Here is a 23623-nt window from a genome sequence, read left to right as displayed (position 1 = left end):
AATGCCAGCACGGATTCATTGAAGGAAAATCATGTTTAACGAACTTACTGGAGTTTTTGAAGAGGAAACAGAGGGTTGATGAGGGTAATGCTGTTGATGTGGTATATATGGACTTCCAAAAGGCATTTGATACAGTGCCGCATAACAAACTTGAGCAAAGTTATAGCTCATGGAATAAAAGGGACAGTAGCAACATGGATACAAAATTGGTTGAGTGAGAGGAAACAGAGTAGTTGTCCAGAGTAGAACTGTTGTCCAGTTCTTGGTATTGCATTCTAGAAAAGGTGTGAAGGTGTTGGAGAGAGTAAAGATTCACGAGAATGGTTCAATGGATGAGGAACTTCAGTTATGAAAACAGACTGCAGAAGTTGGGAATGTTTGCCCCTTGGAGAAGGCTGACAGGAGATTTGATAGAGGTATTAAAAATCATGGGGTCTAGACAGAGTCAATAGGGAGAAACTGTTCCCACTCATGAAAGGATAGAAGCAAAAGTGACAGAAGGAAAAACCTTCCCACGCAGCATGTCGTTAAGGTCTGAAATGCACTGCCTGGGAGTGTGGTGAAGGCAGATTCAATCAAGGCATTCAAAAGGGAATTAGAATGTTATCTGAAAAGGAAAAATGTGCAGAGTTACGGGGAGAAGGCAGGGAAATGCCATTAGGTGAATTGCTCATTTGGAGAGCTGGTGCAGACTTGATGGGCTGAATGGCCTCCTTCTGCGCTATAACAATTTTGTAGTTCTGTGATCTGAGTATTTCAAAATGCTTTATATACAATTAAATACTTCTAAAAGGCATTCACTTGGACTGCAGGGAATTTTTCAGATACAGTCCCCACCACTTAAAACAACCATGTTTAAAATAGGCAGTTGCTTATATTGACCAAAAAGCAACAACATATAGCCATTTCTATAAACATCAATTTCAAAGTTGTTGATTATAGTGTCTTAATGCCCCATTTATTTCAGACTGGAATAGCTGTGCTTACTCACTACTTTGCAGCTCAGGTTGCACTGACTAGCAAGTAAGTTTTTTTTAAATGCACAAGTAAACATTGCCTGTAGAGCAATCGACTATCCTTCAAAAGGGTACTTAATTGTATATGAAGCATTTTAAAATGTACAGTTTTTTTGTAGCATTGTATGAATGCAAGTATTGTCTTAAATCAATTGTGGAATTTAAAATTATGGAATTAGTGGAAGAGGAATTTTACTCTACACTTTTGTTGAAAGTATTTTCCCACATTACAAGTGACCTAATTGGCTGTAAAGCACTTGCGATGTCCAGAGGCCAGTCATGACATTAAGTAAATTCTTCCTTTTTAAAAAATATCTTGTTAATGTTTAGTTTAGAGATACAGCACTGAAACAGGCCCTTCGGCCCACCGAGTCTGTGCCGACCATCAACCACCAGTTTACACTAATCCTGCACTAATCCCATATTCCTATCACATCCCCACCTATCCCTATATATTTCCCTACCACCTACCTATACTAGGTGCAATTTCTAATGGCCAATTTACCTATCAACCTGCAAGTCTTTGGCATGTGGGAGGAAACCGGAGCACCCGGAGGAAACCCACGCAGACACAGGGAGAACTTGCAAACTCCATACAGGCAGGACCCGGAATTGAACCCGGGTCGCTGGGGCTGTGAGGCTGCGGTGCTAACCACTGCGCCACTGTGCCGCCCTAATGTTCACTTACTATTTGTGTACAGAAGCCCTTCTAATCCCCTCTGGTGTAGAGTTAGTTTCTACTAAGCACCAACTCCATGCAATTCAACTAGCTTTATTTAAACTATAGTCTTGTTTAATTTATCGGTGTTCTACAACATTAGTGTACTGTTGAGGAGGGGCGGGGGGAAAAGAAAAAAAATCATTCTCATGAATATGCCTGCTATAAACATTTGGGACCATATTCAGGATGTGAGATATTACTGTCTAGATTATTATTCAACAATTGAATATTACAGTAGAGATACCTAATCTCATTCAGGATTTATCTTCTCCTCCTAGATGCACTTGGATAGGTTGGCATTAGCTGCCCTTTTTTTTGTAGATAATGATGTTCTGTAGCACCAGATCAACATTACCTTAATTTATCTAAGCAGCAACTGATTTTTACTGTTTATTTTTCTCTTCTGCTTTTTCTTGTTGAAGAGAATGGCTCTCACTGGGGAACAACCCCAGAACTCACTGGTGCATCACTCAAGGGCATTCTTCATAACTCAGTCTGGATGTTGATGATTAAGCCTTTTGTTGTGGGTCAGCTTCAAAACAGTTATTCTTTCCTCACCCAGATCAGCTGGATGAGAACCTTGAGAGTAGTGGTCAAAACATGAAGTTTCAAATCCAAATTGGAACGGGGAAGAAGTTAGTATGTAAAGATGATCAGACTGGTAGGGCAGATTTTAGAAAGTTGAGGAGCAAGTTAGCCCAAGGCAAAGGTGGAAGAAGAAATTGACATACAGGACTGTATATCAATCATGGGACAGATTTTAAAAAGACTACAAAGTTGAATATATAAAACAAAATGTGAAAGTGCTTGAAATCTGTTCTGAAGAATTATGGCTGAAATGTCAGCATTTGCTTTCTTTACAGATGCAGCCCGACTCGCTGAGTAATTCCAGCATTTGGATTAAATTGAAGAGGGTTTATGGGTCCTATAGGTTTGGTAAAAATAAAGTGGATTCAAGAAACTAAAGCAAGAATTTAAGGAAGAGATAGGGAAATTAAGGAGAGCGCTTCAAAATATTAAACCAAATTTTACAAATATACGAGCGAACAAAACTCTCCTGAAAAAGAGACGATAGAGTTAGTGGAATGCAAGGGGAGATTGGTTTGGGGGGGGGGGGGGGGGGGCAGGGGAGGAAAGAGAAGTGGAGAAGTTGGGAAGGTGTATGCATTTTAACAAGTACTTTGCTTCAGTATTCATAAGAGAAGGATAAATGAGGAGGAGGTAAATCCTGACTTACAGGAAGACAAAGTGCAAGGGTCTGATGGGATACATCCAAGAATCCCAAGGAAAATACAGCAGTGGGGGGGGGGGGGGGGGGAGGAGAAGAGGAGAGGTGTCCTAGAAATTATAATTCAGAGTTCCACTGAGAATGAATGTCTGCTGGGAGGACTGGGAAATGTAATAACCAATATCAAAAATGGAGACAGTTAATCTAGGTAACTACAGGCTAGTTCATTTAATACCTGTGGTGGGGGAGATTTTGGAACCTTAAAAAAGGTGAAGTTACTAAGTTTCTCCACCTAGATATTAGTTAGAAGCATCCAATACAAATAATCAGAAAAGAAGCTTGTGCTTGACAAACTAAGTTCTTTGTGATTGGTGTCAGATATAGTGACTGGGGAATGGAGTGGATTATGATAACTTTCAGAAAGCCTTGACAAGGTACCACATAAAAAGCCAACGAAAAAATACAAGGGTATGAAATTAGCACAAGGGTAAAAAAAATTGGATTAAAATCTGGTTAGAAGAGAGAAACAAAATTAAGGGTAGTTTCTCAGTAGTTGGAAGTGGGTAGTGGTGTTCCACATGGTTCAGTTCTGGAATCGCTTCTGTTCACTGTGTACGTCAATGATTTGGATATAGGACTGTAAAGTAGTGATGTCCAAATTTACAGAAGATACTAATAGGGGAGGTACAGTAAATAACTGAGGACCATAGGAAGCTGCAAAAGAAATACTGCTAAAAAGATGGGATTGGCAAAAAAAGCAGATGGAATTTAATGCAAGTAAATGCGACATACTTTGAAAAAATATGTTGAATGGGGAAGTACAGAAGATGCGATTTGGGTGTTCAGGTTCACAATATATTAAAACCAAATTGATAAGGCATAAAGAAATCTAATGGAATACTGGGCATTATGGTTTGAAATATAGCATATAAAATCTGAGCTGCAATGGTGAATCTATATGAAACATGAGTACTGTGTGCAAGTTTTGGGATCTACACTATAAGGAGGTTTATGCAATAAGAGAAGGTACAGTGCAAATTCAATAGGATTCTGCCTGGTATGAGGAAATACAAATCTAAAGGAAAACCCCCCAAAATTGCAGCTTTTTATGATAACGGAGATTTTAGGTTGATTTTATAGAGCCGTTTAAAATTATGAAGTAACGTCGCAGAGCAGTAACAAGCAGCTTTTGGTGAACTGGCCATAGTACTAGATTAAATATTATAAACTTTTTCTTAGAGATAGTTATGAGAACAGTAGCAATGTTACCGTACTAGTAATCCAAAAACATTAGTTCAAATCCCACCATGGCAGCTGGGGAATTTAAACTGAGTTAATTAAATAAAGATGGAATTAAAAAGCTAGTATCAATAATGGTGATTGTCAGAAAAACCCATCTGGTTCACTAATGTCCTTTAGGGAAGGAAACCTGCCTGCCTTACTGGGTCTGGCCTATATGCGACTCCAGAATCACAACAATGTGGCTGACTTTTAACTGCCCTCTGAAATGGCTCAGTAAGCCACTCTGTCATAGCATTTTGATACAAATACAGTAATCGAACAGAACTGTGGTATTACCTTCACATGGACCACAGCGTTTCAAGAACATGGCTAACCACCTTAAGGGCAATTAGAGGTGGGCAGTAAATACTGGCATTGCCAGCAACGCCCACTACCAGTGAATGAATAAAAAAAAAAGCAGTGAAACGCACTACCAAAGTTACTTATTGAAGCAGATATTATGTCAACATTAAGAATAGTTTAATGGGTAGCTGAAGGGAGAATAAAGCAGAATAACCAGATAACTGAAATGAGAAATACTGCTCATGTTGACATTGATCCTCCACATGGACTGTTTGGGATGAATGGCCTGTTTTTGTGTTGGCATTTCTTCGCAATTCTATGAAACATCCACTTTTAATAAGGGGTCTATGAATTAGTTACCTGTATAGGTTGGAGAATCTGGGCTGTTCTCCTTGGAGAAGATTAAGAGGAGAATTGATAGGAGGTGTTCAAAATCATGTGAGGTCTGGACAAAGTAGATAGGAAGAAACTGTTCCCATTGGCCGAAGGATACGGAACCAGAGGACACAGATTTAAGATGCTTGCCAAAAGAAGCAGTGGCAACATGAGGAAAAACTTTATGCAGCAAGTGGTTAGGATCTGGAATGCACTGCCGGAGAGTGTGGTGGAGGCAGATTCAATTGAGGCCTTCAAACGAGAACTGGATAATTATCTGACGAGAAAAAATTTCCAGGGCTACAGGGAAAATGCAGGGAATGGGACTAGGTGAGCTGTTCTTGCAGACAGCTGGCACGGATACAACAGGCTGAATGGTCTCCTTCTGTGCTTTAACCATTCTATGCGTAACAGAAAGCCCAAGGTCAACTTATTACGACTGCCATTATTAAATTGGCTTAAATCTGTATAGCCCAGGAACTGAACCTAAAATGTTACTAGTCCATAGGAGTCATACTATACTGCATGATGTATTTAACCATTATCCAAAATCATTACCTCCTTATCTCTGTAACCTCCTCCAGTCCTACAACCCTCAGATTTCGGCACCCCAGATTTCTTTTGCTCCACCATTGGTCACTGTGCCTTCAGCTGCCTAGGCTCCAAGCTCTGGAATTACCTCACTAAACCACTCTGCCTCTCTACCTCTTAAGTTGCTCCTTAAAACCAAACCTCTTTTGGTCACTAACCTAATATCACATGAGACTGGGCGTCAAATTTTCTGATAAGATTCCTGTCAAAGGCCTAGGGACATTTTACTACTGTCATGCTCACAAGAAGTGCAGCAATGAAGATACAGAACCAAACTGAAGAGTTATAAAAAATTGACTTTTCCTTTAAAAAGTGGACGACGTGCTGCAAAAGGGCCTCCGCAGGTTGGCTGACTTGGTCTGTATATTCAAACTGTCTCACTGTCTGTTAAAAACAAAAGGATACATTCCAAGCTAAGAGGTGTCAATTACACCAATCCAGAAACCATCAAGAGACATTCCTGAATTTAATGGGTTAGATTAGATTAGAGATACAGCACTGAAACAGGCCCTTCGGCCCACCGAGTCTGTGCCGACCATCAACCACCCATTTATACTAATCCTACACTAATCCCATATTCCTACCAAACATCCCCACCTATCCCTATATTTCCCTACCACCTACCTATACTAGTGACAATTTATAATGGCCAATTTACCTACCAACCTGCAAGTCTTTTGGCTTGTGGGAGGAAACCGGAGCACCCGGAGAAAACCCACGCAGACACAGGGAGAACTTGCAAACTCCACACAGGCAGTACCCAATATCGAACCCGGGTCCCTGCAGCTGTGAGGCTGCAGTGCTAACCACTGCGCCACTGTGCCGCCCAGGGTTCCTCTGAAACAAAGAAGGTGTTAAGTAGCGACATCCTGGGCCACTGTGTGGTCACAACAGGAATGGCCATGCACCTCCTAACAGAGGCTGTAAGATTTTTACCTTAAAAAGATATCTCTCTGGAGAGAAAGAGAGATCACAAGATCACAGAAAGTCGTCCAGCCAAAACAAGAAAAGGAGCCCTGCTGTGAATTCTACACTTCAACTTAGTGCAGCAGAGAACTGAAATTGACCACCGCCTCCAGTCTGAAGTTTTAAACACCCAACCCTGCAACTTTAAATAGAAACTATCCAAAAAGATTCAACAGGTGTTCGTTCATAGTAAACCTACTTCACTTCAAACCACAACCTTTTCCTCTCTATTTTTGTTTGTGAATGGGTACATGGGTGGAGCTGCAACCATTTCTGGAATATTATTCAATAAATAGTTAATCTTCTGTTTTAAATCTACAAGTAAACCTGTCACTGTGTTTATTTAACAAATAAAACACAAGGGGTAAAAACACGTGTAACAAAAACACTTGCTGTGGTCAGTTGGGAGGTGAACAGTGAGAGCAAGCCATTCCATCACCCACCTGGCCAAAACACTATGTTAAAGGTACTATATAAATGCAAGTTGATTCTGCTGTTACCAAGGTTGCGGGGGGGGGGGGGGTGGTGGCATTCACTGCATAGAAATGTCAGTTATTTATTCATACTCCTGTCCCATTTAGAAAGGTTTTCCTCTTCCCCCCCCCCCTCCCTAGCAATTGTCCACCCCCTAAAATGAAGGCCACCTTTACCATCTCTGCAGCTGACACCTCTGGCCTGGTTTCAGTGATTCGCTTGGCTCTTCCACGACCTCTAGCACCACCCCGTCCTCGTCCAGGGCGTGTAAGACTGCCAAAGTTAATGTCCAGTTTAGAGGTGATGTCATTTGCTGATCTTCTAAAGTAATGGTGATCCTCATCATCAGATTCTTCCTTCTGTTCCTAATATTGGAGCAAAAAACATTAGTTTTCAAACATTGATATGACAGGCCTATTGGCTAATGAGGGCAAGAGTAGTCTTTAAAAAAGAAAAATACATAAACTGGCAATACAACTTCCAGGTTATCTCCATTTTTTGGGCTCATTGGACTCCTGGCTTTGTTGCAAAAATGTAGCTAGGCAAAACAGGCTGTTGACCAAGCTGGACTACCCTTCCCCCACTTAGAGATATTGCAGCCTCTGCTCAGCCACCCACACAAGGTGGTCGAGGTCAGGAACTCAGCAGAGTGGATGGTTGCCTGGCACCATGTCACAGAGAGACAAAGCATCATGCCTACCTCTAGGCTTTTCAAATTTGCATAATTTGATAAATACCAATAGGTGCTGGAACAGTTTTACAATCTAATCCACTTACATCCCCTTCATATTTAGACTTATGGATCACAACAGCCTTTGACAAAACACTGGAGTCTGGTTTGCGGATGTTGAATTCCTTCTTGGAGCGAGTCTGTTCCTGAAGTGCCTTCCATTCATCCAGAGTCATTTCGTGGGGACCATCATCTACTGTTGCTTCATGTTCTCCTTCAGTCAGTCTACAACATAACCACAAAACAGGCAAAGTAATCTTCAACTCTGAAAAATATTTGATAAATGGTGTAAGGCAAAAAGTGATAATGTCTCATCACTTTTCATTTAATCACTTCTACCCTCCACTTCATCACAGACTTTTTTTTTTCCTTTTCACTGGCTCTGTATTGCTTAAAAGGTGTTCATCTAAATTTTCAGTGCTGATGAAAGGTCACTGACCTGAAATGTCAACTGTCTCCACAGATGCTGCCTGACCTGAGTATTTCCTGCATCTGTAGTATTTTGCTTTTTTCCTAGGTAGAAAGGACTCGTTTTGTGATAGTCTTAGCTACCTTCCTAATTCAACCAAGGACTTCTAACTAGGCAGATGCAGCCTTTTAAAAAAAAATTCTCAGCATCAGTGCAAGATAAACGAAAACAAGACTGATGGGGCTAAAAAGGGCATGAAAACCAAACCTTTTGACCTCTCCCCAGTTTCTTTAATCCTCCCTCATCCATTCCACCCCAAGAACAGGTGGGTGCAAACACAGTAACTCAACTTTATGGGAACCACATTACTTAACAGGCAGACACTGGGGACCAAAAGGCAGCAAACCTACAATAAATCCATATATAAACAAACTCTTGAAAGCATTAGGAAAAAAGTCAGAACTGAAGGCAGTTGTGGCAGCAGGAAACTAGTAGGATTATCAAATGATATTTACTCCAGGAAATGGTAATGAATACAACATTCATGGAGTGTCAGAAAAGATGGCGGACAGAAAAAGGAGCTCTATACTTCAGGAACACCTGGGAGGCAATAAGTTGATCCTGTGCAATGCAGAAAGCTAGACGATCAACTAATCTTGCCAGAAATCTTTAATGCAGAAGAACAAAATACTAGGGGTATACTATTGACTCCACATCAGCCAATGAAGGAAGACAGTTTGCTCCACTAGATAGATGGGTATGCAAGGAAAGATGTGCAAGAAAAGGAGAATTATTTTTAATGGATAACTTCAATCAACAAAATATAAATTGATAATAACCAATGGGTTCACAGCTCAAGATCACAAATGTAATCAGTGACTGATTCATGACCCAGTATCAGTGACACATGTACTCCAAACGGTGTTGAAATAGCCTAGGATGAAGTTGAAAAAGACCTACCAGTCTTAGTAGACTTGACACTATGTCCAACCAATGCAGAGCCACAATCAACAAAGTAAATAGAGTGCTGACCTATATAACCAAAATAGCAGAGCACAAGTCAGATGAAGTCATGTGCAAACTGTATACTGCCTAACAGACCATACCTTGAGTACTGCGTCCAGCTCTGGTTTCCAAGACATTCAGTTACTAGAAACAGTATGCAGAAAAAAAAACCCAAAACTGATCTATAGCGTTAAAAGTCTGGGTTTTAAGGAAAGACAGAAGAAACTTGGGCTTTCCAGCTTTAAAAGGCATCAAGAGGTGATTTTATTGAAGTATTGATCACACAAAGTGATTTATATATGAAATGGACTTCTGGATAGAGTGGTGAAAAAAAACCCTTGAACTATTTAAGACAGAACTAAAGAAAAACAAAAAGATGGCTTTCTAGATGGATAATCAAGATGAATTGAATGGCCTCTTATCATCCACAAGTATCTAAGCAAATACAAAATGAGTAAAGCACGAGTGCTACATAGTAGCAGAAATCTAAAAAGTAGTGAACTCACTTAAACAAAACAGAAAATGCTGGAAATACTCAGCAGGTCAGGCAGATGAAAGATCACTGACCTGAAATGTTAACTCTGTTTCTCTCTCCACAGATGGTACCTGACCTACTGAGTAGTCCCAGCATCTGCAGTATTTTGCTTTTGTGTTAGTGAACTCACTTGTTCTCTGCATCTCCTTCAAGCACTTCTTGGGGCTCTTCCATTTCAGTCACCTCTTCAGCTGGCGTTGTCTCCGTCTCTCTGAATTTGTGGGGGGGGGGGGGGGGGGGGGGGGTTGGTTGTGGGGGGAAAAAGAAGAAGTTCACTCAGTCTGACCCGATTCCAGTCATGACCAATGTTCCCTTTAAAATTTAGTAGTTGTACGCAGCTGGAATTTTCAATGTACAGTCCCTTTAAAATTTTCTGTGCTGCCATGCACAAGTGGTATTTATCAGAGCCTTCCAGACTGCTGTGTGGCCAGGTATCTGTGCAGCTTAGCGGGAACATTGGTCATGACATTTAAAATCAAACACCACGACTATATTGAGTTTCTACCTTGTTCTCTCCAATACAGCCACTCTTCTCATATTCCCCAAATCCAATTTACTTCCCTTGGTAATAAACATATAATAATAATGCAGTTAATGCATTCAGCAGCCAAAGGGAGCCTCCCTCACATCAAAAGGAAATATTGGATTTAAGGCTAGTTTGATGGAAAGATCACAGAATCAGACTATTTTAGAAGAGAAGGCAGCTTTTCAGTCTGTATATTTAGACCCATTCTTTTGTCCTTTCAAATGACTTTTCCCTTTTTATATAGTTATAGCTTCACCCAGAGTACAAAGATATCAAGTATTATAGATTATGCATTGACTGGCCAACAAAAGCCTCCCTCACACAGGAACATATTTTGGGTTTAATGGCTAATCCAACAAAGATCTACTCGCTAACCCACAGTACACAACTATAGGACTTAAATGACAACATTCTGGTCTTTTCCAAACCACCTTCGCCCCTGAGGCAATATCTCAGATTGATTAGGGAAAGATAGCAGCTTTAGAGAGGGTACCGTGCAAATTCACTCAGTTCGTTTCTGGTATAAGAATTAAAAATATGTTGAAGACTTCAACAATTGGAGCTTCCTCGCACCCCACATCGCCTATTTGAACATATTTTAAAGGGGGGATATCGAGGTGTTGAACATGAAAGAATGGGACAGGTAGATAGAACAACTTATACTTGTATAGCACCTTTAATGTAGAACATCCCAAGATGTTTCAACAGGAGCGGTAAACAAATCTTAGTCACATAAAGGAGAGATTAGGACAGAAGCATACTGTTTCCAGTAGTTATGGGGTCTAGAGTAAGTGGCCATAGATACAAGATTACAAACGAGAGATTTAGAACGGAGAATAGGAGAAATTAACAGTTGTACGTTGTGGACGACTACTACTACTAGTAGTTAGTATTTATATAGCGCCTTTAATATAGTAAAGATGTCCCCAAGTGTTTCACCGGAGCATTATCAAACAAAATTGGACAACAAACCACACAAGGTGATATCAGGGCAGATGACCAAACATGAAGAAAGAAAAAGGTTTTAAGGAGTCTCTTAGGAGGAGGAAGGAGAGGTAAGACAGGCAGAAAGGGTTAGGGATGCAGTTCCAGAGCTTCGGACCTAGGCAGCTGAAAGCATGGCTGCCACCGGTGAGCCAATTAAAATCATGGATGCTCAAGGGGCCAGAACTGGAAGAGCACAGACCATGGAGGGATTTGAAAACAAGCATGATAATTTAAAAAAATAAATAAATAAATCTAGGTGTTGCTTAACCAGGAGCCAATGTAGGTTAGCGAACACAGGGGTGATGGACAAACCGGACTTGGTGCGATTTAGGACATGGACACTTTTGGATGACTTGAATTTTTAACAGGGTAGAACATGGGAGGCTGGCCAGGAGTGCATTGAATAGTCAAGTTAAGAAGTAACAAAAGGTAGAATGAGGGTTTCAGCAGATGAGCTGAGGCAGAGGTAATGTCAGACAATGCTACAGAGGTAGGAACAGACGATCTTAGTGATAGTGAGGCTACTTTGAAAATTAGTGGGAGGCAAAAATTGTGTGATAGGCCCATGAAAGAAAAAAAAGGAGAGCAAGGGATCTCAAAACAGAGGAGGTTGATTTAATTAGAACTATCCTCTCTTGCAAAAGGTAAATGGTACCACGTACTGGTTGAGCAGAATGGTCCAATTCTGTGTTGTAGCTTCGATGAATGCTGTCCTATCCCTGCAGAGTTACATGGTAGTTGGACCATTGAGCCTTGTTCTGGCTAACCACATTAGATGTAGGTTCTTAAGTCAGTACAGATACCAAAAACATGTTAAATATTACCACGGGGCAAATAATAAATATACCAATATATTTTAAATAAAAAAGAATCTCAGTAACATCATGAATCAAAACACTAAACACTCGGTGCAAGGAAGGAAGTTGCAGATTTGATCTGTCACTCTTGTTACGACCGACCGCTCTAGTCAAAGCTCCCAATCAAAATATACGATTCTGATTGTGGTGGGAGAAATGCATTGTTAATTCAATCCTGTCCCTCTACAGATCATCTAATATATGATTTTTAAACTTTCCAAATTAAAGATCCAGCCAAATTGTACCATCTATTAACCCCTGAATGAGGCTAACCAAACCAGGTGTCTTTAAATCAACAAATGTACTGTTTAATTAGAAAAACTAAATTATTAAGCATTACAAGGATTTAAACAACATTAGAACAGAAAAATATTAGAGTCCTTGCGGATTTACGCTTCCCGATGAACAACCCTCTGATTAAAGTCCATGCGCAATCTTCCAGGGTCCGATGAGGAAAACAGTCCAACACCCGAAGTTTCAAACTCCTCTTTCTTCCAGCGATGACCACAGTAGATCAACAACTCGGAACCACTTTCAATAGAATCAATCTGGCTTTAGGATTTTTGAGGGACAAAAGATTGTCACAGTATAACTTCCCTTCCTTGAGTTTAAATCATCAGGAGGTCTGTGTTTTGGCTTGACTTTTTTGAATTTTGAGAGAGAATAATAAAGACTAAATTCTCTTCCTTCAGTTGAAATGGACTGAGAGCCCTTCTTTCAGGTGCGAACAGACAGCTGCCTGTCTGTGTCCTCTGTTAGAACAGGCTGTTTGCACATAAGCCAGTTCAAAATTAAATTGTAACAAATGTATCTCTCAATACTCAGTCCAAGTGGCTGTATCCAAGGTAACGGGAAAGCACCCTTTGAATCGCTGTCTCCGAATGGCTGTATCCAAGGTAATGAGAATGCACTCTGAGTCAGTCTTTACAGCTTGCTGCCTTAAAGCAGTCCAGCTCTTTCTCCAACCTTAAAGGCACACCGCATTCTTCCCGGAACAAAAACTACAGGATCATAACACTCTATTCAGGTTGGAATTGGCACAGAAGCTCTGCCAACCTCCCACAGAAAGAAAGGAAATAGGACATCTTCCTGGGCAGTGTCTTGAACCCTCACCCCCATCAATTGGCCAAAGGGGGCACTGACAGAGGTCTGGGACAGGCCACCTACCTACTCTCCCAGTAGTTCTTGTCCAAGCAAACAAAAATTTTAACATGCATGCAATTTCAAAAGATAGTTTAACGATGAGATGCAAAATTTCCACTCTCACCACTTATTACATTGCCACTAGTTCACCTTCAGAATGCAAGGTCATTGGTGTGGGCTAGTACTGACATAAACAGAGACTTTCTCCAAGAAGTGATCTTACATAGTTGTGCATCACCCTCATTAAAGTGCAACTGGCACTAGGGGCAGTGCTTTTTTTCATAAAAATTCCTGACATAGAGACACTTTCTTCTGTCACCAAGAGCCACAGGTCAAAAATGGCACAATCCAGGGCAGGGAGGGAAACCACAGTGCAATTTCAGATGGAGGAGCTGCAAACTGGGACAGAACCCATATCTTCCAGGTTTCAGCCCATTTAACAAAAAAAAGTTAAAAACTGTGCTAGGCGAATGAGGTCACTGTAACACTACATAGCAACTTTTGTGGGCAGTCCTAGGAATTCTGCCTAGCTTAACTGGGATATTCCCAATGGGAGATGTGCCTGCTGAAAACCAGTACAGGTTTTGTTGTGGGCTTACTAAAGATGCCTTACTAAGGAAAAGAAAGTACCAGAAGCATTGATTATCTTGAAAAATTGGCCCTCTGATCAGAGGGAAAAACAATTTTTTTTTTAAATTGTGAGACAAATGTCTTTCAGTCTGACTCAGGATTAGGCCACTCCCTCAGAGTGCAGGGTACCACTCTTAAGTTCTACATCCTCAGCAGCGTGGGCACCTCCACTGTGCACAGGTGCAGATGCCCGTCTCAAATATTCTATCGACCTTGTCACCAGGATGTGGGGCAGGGTCTGCAGCATTCCAAAGCAGTGGGTGGAAGTCCTTCCCATAAGTTCATGGAACTTCTGTTAACTTTCTCATCAGCATCAGAGCCCAGTAACCACAGTGGGTATATGCACACAGCACCAGCCTGATTCTGCAATTGTCACAATTGCACAAGGCAACAGTAGGTCTTGAACTGCATTGCTCCAGATGCAGCATAAGGGCAATATGAAAATTACTTCTGAAAATATAAATTTAGAGCATACAGGAAATTGCTTTAGCATTTACGACTTTCATTTTAGAAATAGGTGGAGTTGGGTAGCATTTTGCCTCCGAATACTTTAAATCACATTTCTCCTAATCCAATATCAACCAGAAGAGATGGAAGAAGAGCTCACCCATACAATAAGGGGATGGGAAGTTGTGAGTAAGTAAAACTATTCCTGCACATTTCTTAGCAGATAGTTAAAAGACATTGACAATGTTACCAGGTATGCTATTCACCTACTAGTTGCAAATGGGTGCTAGAAAAGGGATGAAGTATAACATTTCTCTCCAAATAAGAGAATTTCTTTAATTTAGTAAAAAGGGATATTGGCTGGTATATATTTCCACTGCAGTCTCCTGAACATTGCTGCACAAGTTCATACCTCAGATCATCTCTGACTGTTCCCCAGTTTCGAGATCCACTTCCACCCCTTTTGTCCTCCGGTTTCAATCCCCTAAAAGAGAAAGTTTCTTAGTATAACCCAACTGTTCAATCTTGTCAAAATATAGATTTAAATTAAAACCCAAAAAGCTAATTCTCAAGTTAAATTTGGTCCAATAATGTTCTCTGAAAGGAGAGGACAAAAGGGGATCTAAGCTGATCTCGCATTTTACTTTTTAAAAAAATACAATTTTTCTTCACCCCCCCAAAGAAGTCTTCCAATGACAGATACCTCCCCATCCAAGGCCAACAAGCAACAAATCAGTCTTCAAACCTCCTGAAACTTGGCTTTATTAAGAGTCCCAGACCAGATGCAGTCATGTTTGGTTTAGACAGTAGGGTGCCCCTGGAGTTCAGTTAGTGCCACTCAAGACAGTCCCGACATGCAAGCATCTGTTCAAGAATGGTTCTCCTGCCTATGTGGAGGCGCATCAGACTGCAGTGCAAAGATACAGGGGCAATAATTCCATAATCGTTCGAGCACACTTCCCACCACACCTTCACAGGAGCGTGCCAAAAGCTCCAAAAATTAGGCCAGGGTTCAGGTAGTTTTGATGAAAGGTTATTGACCTGAAATGTTAACCAACTCTCTCTACAGATGCTGCCAATCTGCTGAGTGTTTTCAGCATTGTGTGTTTCGATCCTAGATAGCGTAATGCTTGGGATTCCACAGGATCTTGTAAGGGGTGGATGGAGGCTCTGCCCTCAACAAGACCAACAGCATAGACAGAAGTCAAGCATCCCAGTTCAAGTTCCTGCAACCCATGCCTCTCATCAGCAGCATGCCTGGTAAGACCAGGTATGCCAAGCCACCAAACAGGCCTCAAGTGAGTACAGGCTAACACTGTGGCCTAGACTTTGAAAGAAAATCACTTCTTTGGAAGTTTCCCCTTCCCCACCTCCTTCTGAACTTCAGCATGATCAGTGGAGAAGATCCCAGGCAATTATGCTGGGATGCGAGACCCACTTGAATGTTCATGACCCCGTTGGGTCTGCAACCCACTACTCAATGGCTCTATGCATTGAGCCAACATGCTCCTCCATCTCCATCTTATAAGAAATCTGACAAAAACTATTAGGATTGCATGAGCACAACTCAGGAGGACTAGCTTCAGTTTCCCTTCTTCTTGGAGATGTCTGATCTCCCTCCAACACCTCCTGTGACAGAGAATGGCACATTTCCTGCGTGGGAACTGCAAGTGTTGACATGGCCACATTCAAAATATCATTACACACAATTAACACAGTTCCATATTTCAGAATGAAACAAACTTCTCAGCTTTCAAGCTAGCTTACAGGTTTAAGAAAACAATAAGTTTTTAATTTTCAATTTAGCCTTGCAATTCCTAATGAAAGAGCCAAGCCAAGTTAGAAGCGCACGAAGCAGATGCACAGCATAATTGGGAGCTGTTACTTTTTTCTAAAAAAGAAAAAAAATGAAACAAACACTCATTTCAGGCATGATCCATGCACTTCCAGCAGCCTTCTGAACGGTTTGGTTCCTATGCAGATGATACGAAACTTGGAAGCATTGTGAACTGTGAGAAGGATAGTGTAGAACTTCAAAAGGACATCGACAAGTTGGTGGAATAGGCAGACAGGTGGCAGATGAAGTTCAATGCAGAGAAATGTGAAGTGATTCATTTTGGTAGGAAGAACATGGAGAAACAGTATAAAATAAAGGGTACAATTCTAAAGGGGGTGCAGGAGCAGAGGGATCTAAGTGTATTGGTCACTGAAGGTGGCAGGACAGGTAGAGAGAGCAATTAATAAAGCATTCAGCATCCAGGGCCTTAATAGGGGCAGAGAGTACAAGAGCAATGAAGTTATATTGAACTTGTATTTCCAGCATCCGCAGTATTTTGCTTTTATATTATTGTACAAGACACTAGTTCGGCCTCGGCTGGAGTACTGCGTTCAATTCTGGGCGCCGCACTTGAGGAAAGACGGGAAGGCATTGGAGAGATAGTACAGAAAAGATTCAAGAGAATGGTTCCAGGGATGCGGAATTTCAGTTATGAAGATAGATTGGAGAAATTAGGACTGTTTTCCTTGGAGAAAAGAAGGCTGAGAGGTGATTTGATAGAGGTATTTAAAGTTATGAGGGGTCTGGGCAGAGTAGATAGAAACTGTTCCCACTCATGAAAGGATCGAGAATGAGAGGGCACAGATTTCAAGTATTTGCTAAGAGAAGCAAAAATGACATAAGGAAAAACTTTTTCATGCAGCGAGTGGTTAAGGTCTGGAATGTGCTGTCTGAGAATGTGGTGGAAGCAGCTTCAATTGAAGCATTTGAAAGGGAATTAGACTTATATGAAAAGGAAGAATGTGCAGGGTTACGGGGAGAAGGCAGGGGAATGAAATTGAGGGAGTTGCTCTTTCAGAGAGCCGGTGCGGACACGATGGGCTGAATGGCCTCCTTCTGCGCTGTAATGATTGTGATTCTATGAGTTATTGGAGAAGCATCAACCAAGCAGCACAGAAATCCTCCAGGCTCAATTCTCCTTCAATGTCAAATTGGACACCTTCTCAACCTCAATTGGTTCAGTACCACCCACCTCTGGTTTTCAACCAGTGACTACAGCAAAATCAAACCAATGATCAGGTGGTTTACCATCAGTCATCTGGTGTTTGGCATAGGTTCCAACCTCAAAATCATACATATATACAAATTAGGGGCAGGAGTAGGCCACTCGGCCCTTCGAGCCTGCTGACATTCAATAAGTTCATGGCTGAACTGATTACTCCACATTTCCACCTACACCCGATAACCTTCCACCTCCTTTCTAATCAAGAATCTATCTACTTCTACCTTAAAAATATTCAAAGACTCTGCTTCCACCACCTTTTGAGGAAGAGAATTCCAAAGACTCATGACATTGAGAAAAAAATTCTCCTCATCTGTGTCTTAAATAGGCGACCCCTTATTTTTAAACAGTGACACCTAGTTCTAGATACGCCCACAAGGGAAACATCCTTTCCACATCCACCGTGTCAAGACCCCTCAGGATTCTATCCGTGTCAATCAAGTCGCCTCTTACTCTTCTAAATTCCAGCAGATACAAGCCTAGCCTGTCCAATCTTTCCTCGTAAGACAGACAGCCCGCCCATTCCAGGTATTAGTCTAGTAAACCTTCTCTGAACTGCCTCCAACTCATTTACTTCCTTCCTTAAATAAGGAGACCAATACTGTACACAGTGCTCGAGATGTGGTCTCACCAATGCCTGTATAGCTGAAGCATAACCTCCCTATTTTTGTATTCAATTCCCCTCGCGATAAACAACATTCTATTAGCTTTCCTAATTACATGCTGTACCTGCATACTAATCTTTTGTGATTCATGCACTAGGACAACCAGATCCATCTGCATCTCCGAGCTCTGCAATCTCTCACCATTTAGAGAATATGCTTCTTTTTTTATTCTTCCTGCCAAAGTGGACAATTTCACATTTTCCCACATTATACTCCATTTGCCACATCTTTGCCCACTCACTTAACCTATCTAGATCCCTTTGTAGCCCCCTTATGTCTTCATCATAAGTTATTTTCCTACCTATCTTTGTGTCATCAGCAAATTTTGCAACCATGGTCCCTTCATTTAAGTCATTTATATAAATTGTAAAAAGTTGATGCCCCAGCACAGATCCCTGTGCAACACCACTCATTACATCTTGCTAACCAAAAAATGACCCATTTATGCATACGCTGTTTCCTCTTAGCTAGCCAATCTTCTATCCATGCCAATAAGTTACCTCCTACACCATGAGCTTTTATTTTCTGCAATAACCTTTGATGTGGCACCTTATCAAATACCTTCTGGAAATTTAAGTACAATACATCCACCGGCTCCCCTTTATCCACAGCACAAGTAACTCCCTCAAAGAACTCCAATAAATTGGTTAAGCATGATTTCTCTTTCACAAAACCAGGTTGACTCTGCCTAATTACCGTAATTTTTTCTAAATGCCCTGCTATACCATCTTTAATAATAGCTTCTAACACTTTCCACAAGAACGATGTTAAGGTAACTGGCCTATAGTTTCCAGCTTTCTGTCTCCCTCCCTTTTTGAATAAAAGGAGTTACATTCATTATTTTCCAATCTAATAGAACCTTTCTCGAATCAGTTCTGTCAATGGGTGCAACAAGGCAAAGCAGTTCTAACTGCTAAACATCTTTTCAAAAAAGGAAAGGTAATGAATCTGCCCAGATTTTCTGAAGAGCTCATCTGGCTCCATGGTTTCAACTAAGTCTTTTACAGCTCATGATTGACACCTCTTGTTGTAGTGAACTAGATATGTTCTATCAGCATCCAAAGTAGGTAAATCGTCAGAGCACACCATGCTTTACCCCAAGAAACAGGTGAAATGCCTCACCCTCTCAAAAAGAGGGAGGGAGAAAAGGAATACATTCTTCAAGAGCTCCCACAGACTCCTATATTCGTTCGGTCCTCCGCAAGAACTACAAAAGCAGTACCATTAGGAATAAAAACCATTACTTTGCAGTTGTAAGTTACTGCCAGATTTCAATCCATGTGCAGAACCTACTCAGAGCTGCCAACTTCACCACTATTTCTACTCTATGTAGACATTGTAAATAATCCAGCAAAAGTTACTGCTTTTCCACCCACCAAGAAAAACAAATACATTACACTGCTTGTACTATTACTCTCAACATTTCATGGTTAGATATTTTTTATATAGCACTTTTCAAGTCAAAACATCTCAGAAGTGTTTGATGTAATTCCTGTTACTCAAACAGCAGTCATTACAACATCAGCAAAATCTCGTGACAGATGACATTGTAGATGGATAAAGGTTAACTAGGATACTGGGAGAACTCTTTGCTCTTCTAGCAAAAAAAGGTAGAGGTCTTTAAGATTATGAAAGGGTTTGATAGGGGAAGTGTAGAGATGATATTTGCACTTGCAGAGGAGACCAGAACTAGAGACCATAATAAGGCAACTAACAAACTCAGGAACGCTGCAACTCCTGAAATGTGACAACTGCAACCTTGATCTACAGAGCTTGAACATTTCAAAATATAAAAAAAAAAGGAAAGGTAACTACAGTAGATGATCAAACATCAACAAATTCATTCCAATTGTTATAGTGGACCTACTGCAAGTCCAGAAATGTAAAACCACTATCACGCACAGGGATTTAGATAATTATTTAGGTGTGGAAACTTCATTTCCCTATTAATTATGCTCCACAAATAAACTGCAAGGAGTCTCTTCAAATATTTTTTCTTTTAATTTAAAAATCTTCTCTCTCACTGGGGGTGGCAGCAGGAGGACCCCGTCACTCTGAGTGTAGAATGAAGCGCTATGGAAAGTAGCCAAGTTTAAGAAAAAAACAAAAAGAATTTTTCTTTTTAAAATCTGATCACCATTTCTGGCCAACTACCAGGAAGTAACTAGCACATCAGCAACACAAATACCAAGCACACAGTTCATTCCACCCAGTTCTAGGAACTCAAAGCCTTGGCACCAATGCAAAACACACCAGGCAATAACACAGCAGTACCCTAGAACTACTCCACAGGAACATCCACAAGGCACTTAAAGTGCAATATTATAATGCATCATGCACACTACCACATATCCAGGATACTATAATGTATGACAATGTAACTTTAAAAAAAAAATACATAAACCAGATATACACAAAACTCTAAAAAGGTTCAAACAACACTTGTTAGCTACTGTACAGAACTATAGCAATCACGTGCCTACCAACTAATAAATACGTGTTTCATTTCACAGTTAATTTTGATAGCTGGAGCAAAATGCCCTTAAAATTTAACTGATGGATTATCGAGGCTGCAGCAGGCCACCTTTCCACATGCTCTCACAATGCAAATATTACAGCATTAAATCCCTATTAAATTGTTAATTTAAGCATGCATTCATGTAACACACCATAACAAGATACACACTCTCTCCATTTGTGAGCCTTGATCATATTTCAATTGCAACATGCCTTGTAAAAGGCATACCTCATCTCCAATGTTGTCCGATTTCTCCAGCATTACCATCCTGATTTACTTACTGTACTGTTCAAGCAACTCACACTTTGTCATTTCCACTATGCCTTTCAAACTCTCGTTTTCCTCTTAGATCAAATCCATCCACACTCCTGGGAAATCCACCTCGTCCTCGACCACGCCCTCTTCCACCTCCACGTCCTTTCACTGATGCCCGGTCCATTCTGTCAATTGGTCTACAGAACAAAAAAAAGTTAACTGCAATGAATACAGGGTATACAATTATTTTTAAATAAGTTGCAAAGTTAGAATGAGAACATAAAAGATACACAAGTCAAAAACAAAAAGTTATTATTGATGTCCATCACAAAATAATACTGCAAATACAAGCTTGTGCATCATGCTTATTGCTATGCTTATTGGCTCATCATATTGCTTTGTAGCTGTAAAACACTGGGCTTCAATCTAAATTTTTCTTTTTGCTGCAGGCAATCCATGTTAAGAGATCAAATTGGCAGTATAATGGTCCAATGCACTAATATACACCACTGATTTGCTACAGTACAACATTCCAAATTTCAGAAATGGTGGCGAGATGCAAGGGGTTGTTAAGTGAAGGTCAAGCTTCTCCCTGTGGCAATTGGGGAGGTTGGGTGGGGGAAGAGGGTGGAAAACAGAAGCAGTTCTTCTCTTGCACACATTCTTGTGGCTCCTTAAATATTTTTTGCAAGAGGCATGAAATCTGAGAAAAATTGGCATTTCTCACATCTAGCTACTCACAGCAAGTCAGAGGGTTGCACATCGCCCAAGAGGATTTGGAGAGAACTCCCAAGTTATTTTCCTTGCTTGTTGTAGGTAGGTAAATAAATATGTTCTCATACTTGCGTCACATAAATGTCTACATGTAATATAGAGCAACTTTTACGTTACAGTCCATCATTTCTTTTTAAATGAAATGAAAGAAATATAAATTATATAAAATTAAGCTAATTCACATCTTTTATTTATTAAATACATCTCTGCAGCAGTATTTCATAACCAAAAGCTTCTGCTCAAATAATCATGTTTAAATTTAGGATTTTATTTAGATCCTCCTGCAAATTTGAAGGCAGGACAGAGAGAGGAAAGGCACAGAATGAAGAAACTTTCAATAGTTTACAATCAAAACAAACACATTACACATCTTATACTCGTCATAATAAACCTAATGAGCAGCCAGTCTTCAATTTTATTTCTCAACTTACTGAAGTTATCTGGCAGTGATGTGCTCAGATTTTGTTCACCTTTTGGAGCACGCTGCTACTGTTTGCTAGAGTAGATGTCCTATTCTGCAGTGTATGCATTCCATCAAATCCTTAAAAAAGTTATGAAAAACGGGCTGTGCAATGGTATAACACTGATAATTAAACAACATAAATTTATCCTCCACATGGTCCTAATTTAACTACAAGACGTCAAGCTATGGCACTTAGCTCCTACAAGTTCCTAATAACTGGTTCAAGAGCAGGAGACAATCCCAGAAGCAGGTTCCTATGCTCAATCGCATTTGAGGTATGATGCAAACACTGGGAAAGTGAAGAAAAGGAAAGAATCTTTTTAAAGAGTAACCCTTAAAAGAACTTATGAATAGGCAGTACAGTACACTGAAGCTTACCTATTCTTCAAATTTATACACTACATTAGTTAAGTAAAAAGCTTTGCGGTCTATGATATTTCCAGCAATTTAACATTAAAAGGAGCACCAGTTTCTTTCTCCTTTAGATGTCAACTTAAAAGAGAAATTGAGCTCTTAAATGGGGTCATAAGAGAGGGGGATACAATCCTCTCCTCAGACATCTAGCACACATGCATTTTCATCATGGGTTGCTGGATACTGAACAGCTATTCCCCTCCTGAATGCACGGGTACCAAAGCAGAATGCAGTGCACCTGCCACTGCTCCAGTCAACTCAACACAAGTTGGGGATCAAACCTAGGACAAGGACATTCCTGTTCTACAATGCCCAACTACACAACCGGGTTGGATTGTTCATGGGAAGATCGTTGAACCACAAGGAGACACAATTACTTTAAGTACAGTATTGAGAATTATAAATACTATACATTCACACTCACTAGGATTGTTACCACAGTCAGTTTTCACAAAAATGGACAAATCATTGAATTTGGTCCCCGAATATCAGTAATAACCTGAATGACATTTTTTTAAAAAAGCAAAAATCTTTGTAAACCAATGGCCAAAGATGTCAACAGAAAGTTCATAATCCATGAAACAGCAATAAATATGGTGTTATACAACATTGGAATGGAAGAACTATTCAGTCACTGTAAATCAATGGCCCTGATCATTTAACTCAATTCACGGGGAAAGGGAGGAGACACAAGTGAAAGGAATATGGTTGACAAGGCACTCCTGACAACCTATTATTGGTTACAAAGTGATGAAATGAGGAATGTTCCATGGATGCCAGAAGAAAGTTAAAGATTAGAGAAGCTGTTACAAATGCAAAAAAAAACAGCCTTAGTGTATTAAATTACAATGAAGCCTGTGAATCCTCAACCTCCCTCGCCAGCAACCCCACTCCATCAAGGTTAAAAACAAACATGTAGGAAACACTGCTGAAAAACTACCTTGAGCAGAACTAACATATTCCATACACACACAGATTTAAGTCTTACACTTCTAATGAAAATTCAGTAGCTCCTTCAGTTTCATTAGGGCGCCGTTCTCGGAATACAACTCTACGTTCTGGTCTCTCGGTTCTTCTCTCAATATCCTGGTTCTCATTCTGTCCTCGCATTTCTGCCCTCTTTGGGCCCCTCTTTGGACCTGATGAAACACAAGTTAAACATATGCAAAGGTTAAGACAGTCTAAACAACTCCAAAGATAAGGCCTGCTAATGTCAAGTACTTACCAATAAATAAAAAGGAAAAAAAGACT

General features: G+C 40.4%; 1 protein-coding gene across 2 annotated transcripts in view; it reads right to left on the bottom strand.

The window, feature by feature from the left end:
* Positions 1-23623, bottom strand: part of LOC137369230 (intracellular hyaluronan-binding protein 4.S-like) — a 45273-nt gene that overhangs the window by 12639 nt on the left and 9011 nt on the right. The window contains exons 2-7 of one of the 2 annotated variants that reach the window (XM_068030106.1): positions 23361-23511; positions 20769-20918; positions 14637-14708; positions 9765-9845; positions 7733-7910; positions 7132-7320 (exon numbers count right to left, since the gene is read on the bottom strand). In XM_068030106.1, the coding sequence (XP_067886207.1) occupies positions 7132-7320; positions 7733-7910; positions 9765-9845; positions 14637-14708; positions 20769-20918; positions 23361-23511 (821 nt within the window). The remainder of the gene's footprint in view (positions 1-7131; positions 7321-7732; positions 7911-9764; positions 9846-14636; positions 14709-20768; positions 20919-23360; positions 23512-23623) is intronic. The other variant, XM_068030107.1, reaches the window with a different exon arrangement.

The sequence above is a fragment of the Heterodontus francisci genome, chromosome 4 (assembly GCF_036365525.1).
Source record: "Heterodontus francisci isolate sHetFra1 chromosome 4, sHetFra1.hap1, whole genome shotgun sequence".
In the NCBI taxonomy this organism is placed as follows: Eukaryota; Metazoa; Chordata; class Chondrichthyes; order Heterodontiformes; family Heterodontidae; genus Heterodontus; species Heterodontus francisci.
This window is presented reverse-complemented; position numbering and strand designations above follow the sequence as displayed.